General features: G+C 45.4%; 1 protein-coding gene across 3 annotated transcripts in view; it reads right to left on the minus strand.

Annotated features, from left to right (window-relative positions):
* Positions 1-12,530, minus strand: part of TRMT1L (tRNA methyltransferase 1 like) — a 48,120-nt gene that overhangs the window by 31,223 nt on the left and 4,367 nt on the right. For all 3 annotated transcript variants that reach the window (XM_039486759.1, XM_039486761.1, XM_039486762.1), the window contains exon 2: positions 883-1,035. In XM_039486759.1, the coding sequence (XP_039342693.1) occupies positions 883-1,035 (153 nt within the window). The remainder of the gene's footprint in view (positions 1-882; positions 1,036-12,530) is intronic.

The following is a 12,530-nucleotide window of genomic DNA, read 5'->3' on the forward strand; positions in this document are numbered from 1 at the left end:
CCATAGTCACATCATGAAAAATGTGGTATGCAAATACAAAATTGTCCTATGAGGTGTTTGGCAAGACTAGCATATCACAGATACACCTTTCTATATTAGTACAATGTGCCATGGTTTATTAATACAACCATGGCACATTATACACCTCAGATCCCTCATCCATTTCTGGGCTGTTTTTTTTTGGCAGGGTTGAGATTAACTCCCTCTAAAATTGCTTTCAAATGCTCACAACTTCTCTTGCTTTTACTAAATTCGGCACCATTCCTTACTGACAGATAACCAGTTTGGCTGTTGCCTTTACATACTGTATTGCGCGGCTCTGACACAGGAGACGCAGTTTCAGAATAATACTTGACTTTATAGTGGTTTTCCGCTTTTAAAACCTTTTAAAAACCTTAAACTTCACAGTACCTTATGAGGTAAGGAAACTGAAGCAGGGATTAAATTACGTGCCCAAGGCCAGGGAGCTCGTAAGTGTTGGAGCTGGGATTACAACCCAGAAATTTCTAGCTCCCAGTTCTGTGCTCAGATACAATGCCTTTCTCTTGTCACTGTCATGTATCTGAACCAAGAGAATTAAAAAGGTGGCACTTTCAGTTACAATATGGATGCAGACCCCAGCTCTTTCAACAACATGACTTGTTTTATGCTCCTGTGTCAGTAAGCGCCTTAGAAGAGATTTCTAGAAATGATACAGGGGAAAATGCTAGCTCAGATGAAAAACATCTGAAATCCAGGGCATCAGGGGGAGTACAGCCTTTTCTGTGTATACGTATATATTTGTGGCTGAAACAGAACCTGGAGCACAACTGTACTAAGAATCATGTTTCACATCCTTTCCCCCTCCCCTACTACAAAGATTCCTGAAGTTTGTTAGCAAACCTCTTGGAGAATCAGATGAGGCATCCAAAATAGTACTATCAGTCTCCCTTATAGATTCTTGTTCAGTTCTTTCCTCTTTGTTTTTCATTTCTGCTTCAGACATATACACATCTAGTTTGTTGTTATCCATTTTTCCAGACACAACCACACCATCTTTAAAAAAAAAAAATCAGAAACCAATCAGTTTGTTTATATAACATTTGCATGATGTATTAATTATGGTTTGTTTCCCGTTCTTTCCCACTACATATCATGCAAAAAGGATTGCAATGACTTTGGAGAGAGGAGCTGTTTAATCACCATGTCAGAGAATAATTCAGGATACCTACATCTCATTCTTGAAAAACAGCCAGGAAAATTTATTACCTCCAACAGAAAAGTCTATTCACCCACCCTAATCATGGAGAGTCTGATGTTAATGAAATATTTATATTTCACTTGCTTGTCAAAAATTAAGTTACTTGTCCTGGGCAAGTAGAATTTTACAAAACTGACATAGGTTATTAAACGAAATTTGGATAATCAAAATCATTCCTTTGGACCGAGGACTCAAGGTATGTTTACACTGCAAGTGAAGATGTGATCATAGCATATGTAGGCATACCTCTGCTAGCATTAGTCTAAATAGTATGCGTAATAGCAGCAGCAATGATATAGCAGGACGGGCTTCAGCATGGTCTAGCAACCAGAGTACAAGCACATTGGAGACTGGTGTCTGTACTCTGGTTGATAAGCTGTGCTGCTATGTCTACACTACTATTGTTACTCACATTAACTAGAGTCAAATAAGCATAGGCGTGCCTACCTGTGCTACAGTCACACCTTTATCTGCAGTGCAGACATACCCTCAAACTAGATGGTTCTAATCTAGGCAAAAATGTTGTAATGTGGTGACATAATTTCTCTCTCCTCCATTGCATTTTCTTTAAGATAGGAGCTACAAGATATTACAGAGATAGGAGAGACATCTGCTATAAATGAGGATTCCCTTTTAAACTGCTGTTTATTTTTCAAAACCATTTTTATAGTGTCTAGGATCCAAAAGAAGAAAACATTCCTTTGGAATTTAGGATCTGTGGCCAAAAGAATACAATGAAGCACTTGGAGAAAATACAGACGATGAAGTAAATTTTACTTTCTGGCAGATGGCAGAGCCTAAGATGTGTGCACAGGGAATGAAAACAGAGACAGAAAACCCCTGTCAGACCAGAAACACATAAAGCAGACAAAAATAAGGTATCCAAACTACAGGAATCTATTTTAAAATATAGCTAATAAAAGTTTAGAACACTGGATGTTTGGACAATTGATCAGCAAAAAAAAAATCACAATTTAATATTAGTACTTAATACTCTAAAATAACACATGTAGAGGAATGCAGGGGGGAGGGGAGAGGGCATGGGAGATGGAGGCCAAGAAATGAATGTAGAGTCTGATGGGAGAGGCTCAGGGTCCAAACTCTCTGGGCTAGCCTAATAATGATAAATGATCATGAATGGCGGGTATAATAGGCCAGAGAAGGCTATGATCACATCTTCACTTGCAGTCTAGATATGGCCCTGCCCCTTCTCCGAGTCCCCACTGTCTGCTGCTGCCTGCCTGCTGTTGCTTGCTGCATCCCTCCTCCCCACACCCTGGCCTGGCGTGGCTGGCATGGTGGCTTGGGGTGGCTGGTGGCTCAGCCCAGCACTCGGTGGGGTCGGGGGACGGCTCGACCCTGCGTGGCCATGGCTGGGGTGGGCAGACTGTGGGGCTCCTGCAGTCACAGGGGGGGCCCTCAGGGCTCCTCCTGTTATGGGGGTGGGGTCGGGGCTCTGGTGTGCGGCGGGAGGGGCAGGGCCTCGGGCAGAAGGGGCACAGCCAACAGGCTAGACTCCCTAAAGCGAGGGTTCACCTGCCACCCATGTAAATAATAACTGTTTGCAAGTGGTAGAAGCCAGTTATTCATGAAGAATTGGAATCTCTCTCAAAGTCCTATTACTTAGCAGCCAGCTTTTGTAAGTGGAGAGTACACAGGCAAAGGGAAAGATTCTAGCTACTTGCGGACAAATTCTTATATTGTTTATCAATTAAATAAACAGAGGGGGAATGGAGGAGAAATTCCATCAAATTCAAATGAGATATGACTAAATGTGTTATGTGTGCTAAAACTGATTTAGTCTTCATGTCTAAACTGCTAAAAACCAAAATAATTAGGAACTGGTACAATTGTGTAGTCAGTTTGTGCAGCAGTAGAAGCAATATTTGAATGCTGGAACTGAACTGCAAAACTGAGAGGATGAATTGTTTGAGCTTTCAGGATAAAAGTACAGATTACTGCACTCAAAAAAATATACAATGATACACCAAAATAAATGATTAAGAAAGGCTTAATTAGCTTAGAAGGGGAGCATTTAATTTTGTTGTAAACTGTTAGGAACTGCATTGTCAGACAGAGTTAAGACAACTATCGGAACTGGTGCAACTTCCTATCCAAAGTGGGGACAAACTGGTTCAGACTGCATTGGATCTGCCAGAGCTGAGCAGAAGACCATCGGTAGTCATTTACAACAACACAAAGCAAATGTAAAGTAAAGGTTTGTTCAGACTAATTTTTAGGCCTGACGTCAAGAGGGTCACAGCGCTTTTCGGACCTGTTTGTTCCCCCTGACTCTGAGTTGCTGTTGCCGCCAGTCCATGGGCTCAGCATGGTAGCAGCTGGTTGTGCCACTGGCAGTGGCTGCATTCTCTGCTCCTGCCATCTGCTGCCTGTTGCTGAACTGTAAGAGGTGCTGCAGCTCCTCAGTAGGCACACTCACAGTGCAGCAAAATGGTGGTAGCAGGCTGGAGCAGGGCATGCAGCTGCCACTATGCTGATCCCTCGAGCATGAGGAGAGTCAACTAAACCCATCAGAGTCCAATTGTTTTCCCACCTGATCCGACACTTGCAGTTGGATCCCATCCAGTTCAGGTCAAGTTGCATGGCTCTAGCATAAACCACTAACTCTGAAAAATAGGATTTCGCACTAACTTTGTGCTTATGTAAATGACTACATGCATATGTAAACTGATTTAGAGGGGAAGTGAAGGCAGATATAAATATATAAAGCAAATAGAAGAAACGGGAAGTTGATAGTAATGAATATAAATCAGAAGCTAGGAATTGTAGAAAATTAAAAATAAAAGCAAAGGGACACATGGAGAAATCTGTGGCCCCCAGAGTTCAGGACAATAAGATGAGTTTTTGAGTATATTAGGAACAAAAATAATCCTAAATTTCGTACTGGAAGTGTGCTGCGAGGTAGGGTGCTCTTAACTGCACAGCATTAGTGTGGAATGTAAATTCTTCAGGGAGGTGCTTCTCACAGCTTGTGCCCCTGGGGCAGGGAGTGGGTATTTTGTATGTGAACAGAGACAGGGTGATTAATATAAGGGCTGGTAATTAAATTAAAGATCTGGAAGTCATTAGATAAACCTGTAAAACTGGAATTCTACTGCAGGGGGTGAGGGTGTTGAAGAAATCCCCACCCCCTGAGTCTGTTAGGGACTCAGAAGAAATACAGCCAAGCCCTCTAAGCCAAGTTTATATTCTTTAAAGAGGGAGATGTGAGGGACGTGGGTGAAAAGAAGGGGCCAAAACCTAGGGATGGGATAGCTGTGGTATACAGAAGTTCCCACTCTACCTGTGGTACTTATGTGGCCACATCACCGTAGTATCTGAGCGTCTCACATCACAGCCCCTTGGTGAAGCAGAGCAGTGCTGTTATCCCCATTGTACAGATGGGACACTGAGGCACAGAGAGACTAAAGGCCAGATTTTCAAAGGTATTTAGGCACCTAGAGGGATTTTCAAAGCACCTAGAAGGTTAAATGCTCTGTACTCCCCACTAGATGCCTAGATGCATCTTTGGGTGCCTAAAAACCTATGAAACCCTGTCCCTAAGGTCAAACAGGAATCTATGGGGGGAGTAGAACTCAGGGCTAGCTCCCTATCCAGACTATCCCTCTGCTGCATGCTACAAAAAAGAAGGCTCTGATAGATGGGAGCAAAACCAAGAAGGCTAGTTCTCGGAGACTCCAGCAATTGGTCCCAGGTGATTGGGAAGGATATCATGGTTGACAGTATGAAAAGCAGCATAGTGGTAAGAAAGAAAGAAGAGACTCAGATGAGAGGGGTGGCAGGTTCTGTCCCAGGCTGGGTTGCAGAGCAATGCCTGCTGTGCAATTTTAGATTTTAACTGAAATATCATTTTGTTTTGTCATTTTTAAATCAGAGTTAGAGAAAAGGAAGGAATGAAAAAGTGTCATTTGAGTATCAGATATGTTTATGCCTCAAATTCTTAGGGTTTCAGCTGTATTCAGGCGAATTGCAGAACAAATAAGAGAAATTGCATCCATAAAGTTGACGATTATTGTCATGATTTGTATAATTCACTGGGCACTATCTGTGTGTTTAGCACTGCTCAGACTATGCCAGAAAATGTAGTTCTTGAGCCAATGTGTATAAGATGTATAACTCTGGATAAGATGGATCAGATATTTAGGTATGAAGTGTATAGTTATTAACTAAATGTTATCACATGTTCACTGTGATTTTAATGTCTATGAATGGAGGCGCTGATGGCAATAGAAATTTTACTTGATTAAGGACTGGAAGATGGACCCTCCAACGTTCTTTCAAGTGGAAGAGCTGCCAAGAGCTCCTGTGTCTGTTTATTTTCCTTTCCTGCCTGCAGTGGCCCTGATATACCTTAAAAGTCTCAATTTTTTTCTCAACTTTAAAATGTGGAATTTTCTTGGTGTTTGGTTTTAAATATTCTCCTATGAAAACTACAACAGAATGACTGTAGTGTTGTGTTTAAGACCTTCTGGAAAGTAATTAGCCTTTAAACGAAAGTGAAAGCAGTGTTGCCAACTCTCATGATTTTGTCATGAGTGTCATGATAATTATTGTTTTCCTTAAAGTCCCAGCTCCTGGAGTTAAGTGAATATGTGATGATTTCAGCCTTCTTTCTTAAAGAAAAAACAAGTTTCCAGCCCTCGTGGCTGTGGAGAAAGCTTCAAAATGTGAACCTGGTGCACCCTCAAGACTCAAAAAGCCAAAAACTAATAAAAAGAACACCAAATCTATGATTTTACATAATCTTATTATTTTAAAGCCAATCTCATGTTTTTTTGTGAGCCTGACTCACGATTTTTGGAACATTTGGGTTTGGCAATACTGTGAAAGTGACTTGGAGTGTGTTTAAAATCAAATTCTAGTTTATTATTTGTAGTGGGGGCAGTGGTAAGCTGCAGCCGGTTCGCACCGGTTCGCGCAAACCGGTTGTTAAATTTAGAAACCCTTTTAGAACCGGTTGTAAAGGGCTTTTAAATTTAACAAAGGCTCCGCCTGCAGCAGCTCCCTGCCCTGCCCTGCCCTGCCTCCGGCCCCAGCTCGCCTGGCTCCAGCTCTGCCTCCTCCTCTGAAGGCTCCCCCTCCGGGCTTCCCACCAATCAGCTGTTAGCGCTGGGAGGGCTGAGAAGGAAGCAGCAGCTTCCTGCAGGTGAGCTGGAGAGGGGAAGCACAAGGAGGGCTCTAGGTGCCGGGCATCCCCGGCCCCCTCCGGGCATGCCCCCCCAATCCCGACTCCGGCCGGGTGGTGCGGCTTCGGGCCGGCCCCCGGCTCTGACCCTGACCCCAGCCCCGACTCTGGCTGGGCAGGCGGCACGGCTCCGGGCCAGCTCCCGGCCCCGACTCTGGCCGGCGTGGCTCTGGGCCGGCCCCCGGCTCTGACCTGGCTCCCGGCCCCGACTCTGGGTGGTGTGGCTCTGGGCCAGCCCCCGGCTCTGACCCGCCCCGGCCCGGCCGGGCGGTGCAGCTCCGGGCCGGACCCCGGCTAGGACCCGGACCTGGACCCCGGCTCCGGCCGGGCGGCGCGGCTCTGGGCTGGACCCCTGCTCTGACCCGGACCCCGGCTCCGGCTGGGCGGCGCGGCTCCGGGCCGGACCCCGACACCGACCTGGACCCCGACTGCAGCCCAGCACCCGTGGCTCCCAGCCCTGACTCTGGGTGGCACGACCCCCATCTTCAGGCAGCAAGGTAAGGGGGACAGGGAGCAGGGAGAGGGTGTTGGATAGAAGGCGGGGGTGGATTAGGGTAGAGACTGGGAGCAGTCAGAGGGCAGGGAACAGGGGAATTGAATGGGGGCAAGGGTCCTGGTGGGGCAGTCAGGAAGGACCAGGGGTTGGATGGGGCAGTGGGAGGCAGTCAGGGGCAGGAGTTCCAGGGGCAGTCGGGACAGAGAGAAGGGGTGGTAGGATGGTGCAGGGGGGCCATCAGGAATAAGAGGAGGGGTTGGATGGGGAGGCAGGGGGCAGTTAAGGGACAGGGAAGGGGGGTGGATAGGGCAGGGGTCCTGGGGAGTGGGGCAGGAGTCCCGGGGGGCGGGGGGGGTCACGACCCCCTCATGGGGTGAGGAGGAGGGAACCAGTTGTTAATATTTTGGCAGCTCATCACTGAGTGGGGGTAATGTCCCGAGGTGCAGTTTAAACTCAGTCTAAACTTGCCCTAGTAGGATGATTCCAAAAGTTAAATGATCTATTCCAAGCTTGGTGAACTGCAAAAAGTGATAGAAAGTAATCTAGATTTTCTAGTATCAGAGGGGTAGCCGTGTTAGTCTGGATCTGTAAAAAGCAACAATGAGTCCTGTAGCACCTTAAAGACTAACAGATGTATTGGAGCATAAGCTTTCATGGGGGAAACGTCAGATGCATGATTTTCTACAATTGTTTCAATTGTTGTATTCAAGATTTAGTAACAAAGTAAGAATATACATTACAATTTTAAACCTAACCAGTGACCCTTAAGTGAATTGACATGAAGTTGAATCATAGAATAATTGAGTATCAGGGTTGGAAGGGACCTCAGGAGATCATCTAGTCCAACCGCCCGCTCAAAGCAGGACCAATCCCCAACTAAATCATCCCAGCCAGGATTTTGTCAAGCCTGACCTTAAAAACCTCTAAGGAAGGAGATTCCACCACCTCCTTAGGTAACCCATTCCAGTGCTTCACCACCCTCCTAGTGAAAAAGTGTCGGAACATGTTAGTATTAGAGCTGATTGGATCTAATATATTTTATTTTCTTAAGATGGGAAATAGATACAGTGCTCCTGTCAAATAATAATTTCTAAGTTATCATCTGCAAAAAAACAAGTGTTTTCAGGTGCCCAAGTAGCCCCTGGAATCACAGTTAAAGTTGCCACCCCTCCAAAATCTGAAATGGTGTCCCTGTTAGATGTAAATAGTATAATTATTAATAATAATGAAGAAAGGGAAGAAATGTTCAATAAATATTTCTGTTCTCTATTGGGTGGGGGGAAGGGAAACAAATGATCTAGTCAGATCAATTGTCATGATAACACTCTTGCCTTTCCACTAATATCTCAGGAGGATGTTAAACAGCAGCAACTATAGTTAGACATTTTTAAATTATTGGGACTATGCTTATGAATGTATATATAACATAACTGGAATATGTTTATGCTACATATGCCATGTAACATATCTCTGTAAAGGTTATGATCTATTGAATATATTCACCCTATTTGTATGCATGTATCATTTTTGTATTCAAAATTTTGTATTATGAATATTGGCTGTGTACTTGTTTGAGTTTTAAGTAGCCTCGCGGTAGGGATTTTTGGCTCCCCACGACTGTGTTATATCGGGGTAGCGGTGTACATTGCATCCAAAAGTCTTAAAAGAGCTGGCTGAGGAGCTTGCTGGATCCTTAATTTGATATTCAATGGGTTCTGGAGCACTGGGGAAGTCCCAGAAGACTGGAAGAAAGCTAATGTTGTGCCAGTATTTTAAAAGGGTAAATGGGATGACCCAGGTAATGATGGGCCCGTCAGCCTGATCCCAGGCAAAATAATGGAGTGGCTGATGCAGGACATGATTACTAAAGAAATAAAAGAGGGTAATATAATTAATGCCTATCAACATGGGTTGATGGAAAATATATCCTGTCAAAATAACTTGATATAATTTTTGATGAGATTACAAGTTTGGCCGATAAAGGTAGTAATGGTGATATACTTACACTTCTGTAAAGTGTTTGACTAGGTATCACATGCCATTTTGATGAAAAAACTAGAACATAAAATTAATATGGCACATATTAAAAGGATTAAAAGCTGGCTCACTGGTAGATCTAAAAATGTAACTGTTAATAAGAAGTCATCATTGAATGGGCATTTTTCTTAGTGCGGTCCTGCAGGTATCAATTCTTGGCCTTACACTATATAACATTTTTATTACTGACCTGGAAGAAAATATAAAATCATAATTGATAAAGTTTGCAGATGACACACAAATTGGGAGAGTGGTAAATAATGGAGAGGATAAGTCACTGATTCACAGAGATCTGGATCACTTGGGAAACTGGGTACAAGCAAACAATATATGTTTTAATATGGCTAAATGTAAATTTATGCATCTAGGAACAAAGAATGTAGGCCATGCTTACAAGATGGGGGATTATCCTGGAGAGAACTGACTCTGAAAAAGAGTTGGGTCATGGTGGATAATCACCTGAACATGAGCTCCTAGTATGATGCTGTGGCCAATGCAATGCAAGGATGCATAATACTGTGTCAAGTTCTGGTGCCCTCAAGAAGGATGTTGATAAACTGAAGAGGGTTCAAAGAGGAGCCATGAGAACAATTAAAGGATTAGAAAGTGCCTTTTAGTGAAAGATTCAAGAAGCTCAACCTATTTAGCTTAAGAGAAGGTTAAGAGATGAATTGATTACAGTCTATTAGTACCTACACGATGAATAAATATTTGGGCATGTCTACACTGGCAAAATTACAGCACTGGCAGTTACAGCGCTGCTCAGAGCGCGCTGAAAGGAAACTGCTGTTGTGTGTTCACACTGTCAGCTGCCTGCGCAATAGCGTGTTCACACTTGCGGCACTTGGAGTATTTGGAGTGGTGCACTCTGGGCAGCTATCCCACAGAGCATCCCTTTCTCTTCTGCTGCTAAGACTTGTGGGAAGGCAGAGAGGGTCACGGGGCATCCTGTGTCCTGTCCCAATGCCCTGTGATGCACTGCTTCGCATCCCAGAAATCCCTGTGCTTCTGTCCGCATTTGGCACCACCTTTCAACAGTTTGTGTACTGCGCGCCCCACCTCTTTGGGCTGCAGGAACGGATCCCGAACTGTTGACCAGTATGCTGCTCGCTCTAACATGTCATGAGTGGAAGTGGAGCTATTCCTTAAACTACAAAGGCAAGAGGAGTGCAACACTGATCTCGCCACGCATAGTAGCTATGACACGAGATTGCTTGTGGCATTCATGGCAGTGCTGACCACAGTGGAATGCCACTTTGGGGCTCAGGAAACAAGCACTGAGAGGTGGGATCACATCGTCATGCATGTCTGGGATGATGAGCAGTGGCTGCAGAACTTTTGAATGAGAAAAGCCACATTCATGGGACTGTGTGATGAGCTCGCCCCAGCCCTGCAGTGCAATGACATGAGAATGAGAGCTGCCCTGTCGTTGAAGAAGCGTGTGGCGATTGCACTGTGGAAGCTGGCTACTCCAGACTGCTACTAATCGGTTGCTAACCAGTTTGGAGTGGGAAAGTCGACCGTTGGACTCGTGTTGACGGAAGTGTGCCGGGCTATTAATCGAAAGACCGTGACTCTGGGCAACGTGCGTGACATTGTGGATGGCTTTGCACAAATGGGCTTCCCTAACTATGGAGAGGCGATAGATGGCATGCATATACCAATTCTGGCACCAGAGAATCTAGCCACTGAGTACATTAATCACAAGGGGTATTTCTCTATAGTTCGCCAGGCACTTATGGATCACCGTGGGTGTTTTACAGACGTTAACGCAGACTGGTCTGGAAAGGTGCATGACTCATACTTCTTTCAGAACACTGGCCTGTCCAGGAAGCTGCAAGCAGGGACTTCCTTCCCGGACCAGAAGATCACTGTAGGGGAAATCAAAATGCCCACTGTGATCCTGGGAGACTCCATCTACCCCTTAATGCCATGGCTTATGAAGCCATATATAGGGCAACTTAACAGCAGCAAGGAGTGGTTCAACAACAGGCTGAGCAAGTGCAGAATGACTGTTGAGTGTGCTTTTGGCCGTTTAAAAGCCCACTGGTGCTGCCTCTATGGGAAGCTGGACCTGGCTGATGACAATATTCCTATGCTTATAGCTAGGTGCTGTACGCTCCATAATATTTATGAAGAAAAGGGTGAAAGCTTCACTCAGGGCTGGCCCGCAGAGGCACAGCGCCTGGAGGCTGAGTTTGAACAGCCAGAGACGAGGGCTATTAGAGGGGCACAGCGTGGGGCCATAAGGGTCAGGAATGCCTTGAGGCAGCAATTTGAAGCTGAAAGCCACTAATATTTGTTGCTATGCTCGGGATTGCAGTGCTTGTAATGCTAGGAGGTGATTGGTGCACATGATGCAATAAGGGGGTTTAACATAATTGTCTGTTGCTTTGCAGTGCTGTTTTTGCTTTCAATCAATAGAATAAAGTTTGCTTTCAAACCAACATAATTTTTTATTAAAAGACAACAACTGGAGGAGAGAGTCAAACAAAAAAAAAAAACCAACAAAAAACATCAGCAGTGAGAGGGATGGAGGAAGGGAAGGTCACAGGAGGAGGAGGAGGGGGTCCCGGGATGGTTAAAGATTTGTGTATGTTCAGGGATCATATCCAACCTTCTCCTCTGGAGTACAGTGCAGTGGGTACTGTACTTCAGCAGGGCCAAACCGCAGAGGGATGGGTGTTGAGTGCTGTGGGTAGTGGGAGTCCATAGTGCTGGACTGTGAGTGGGGAGGAGTGGAATGCTGTGGGTATAGACTGGAGCCAGGAGGTTGATAAGAGTGTGTTGGCGGTGTCTGGGGGGCACATGGGTAAATGTTTTGCGACAGTGGCTGCAGGGGGGGGGGCAGTGGCGGAGGGGCTCGGTTTGAAAAGGTAGTATCGCATGGAGCGTGTCTGCTTGGTGCTCCATAACCTTTAAGAGCCGCTCCGTGGCTTCATTCTGGCATGCCACGTTCTCCTTTCGGCCCCTCTTCTCGCTGTCCCAACACTCCTTCAATTCCTGTTTCTCAGCAACGGAGTACATTATAACATTGCGCAAAAAGTCCTCCTTAGTTCTTCTTGGCCACTTTCTAATTCTGCACAGCTGTTCAGCCGCCGATAACAAAGAGGGAGGCTGGGCTCCCAAGGTCATCTCTGTGAAGTTTAAACGCAACATTTTACAGAAGCAGTATGGTTTGCAATGCAGACAACATTGATTCAGTGATTTAAAACACAGCCAGTACTCTCACACCTGTCACTAACTGGCTGACCCCTGGCAAGCACACATGAGCAACAAGACCACCCCAAATGGTGAGTAGCTTCAGGGGCAGGGTGAATCACTCTTCCCGGACCCTGCTGTACACTGGTCACATGGCTCTTGGGTACAGCCAGCACTGTAGGGGAGGCCTGATAATCATTCCTGTCCCCACACTTTCCACAGGATGTGATCATTATGGAAGATATCTTGCTGCTGAGGGTGAGCAGGAATCAAAGGAGGGTCTTCTCCAAGCCTGTGGCTTCCACCCTGGCCCCTATGCGGCTTGCCTTTGTGTAGCAATGGTCCCCTCT

Source organism: Mauremys reevesii, linkage group 8, assembly GCF_016161935.1.
Source record: "Mauremys reevesii isolate NIE-2019 linkage group 8, ASM1616193v1, whole genome shotgun sequence".
Classification (NCBI taxonomy): Eukaryota; Metazoa; Chordata; order Testudines; family Geoemydidae; genus Mauremys; species Mauremys reevesii.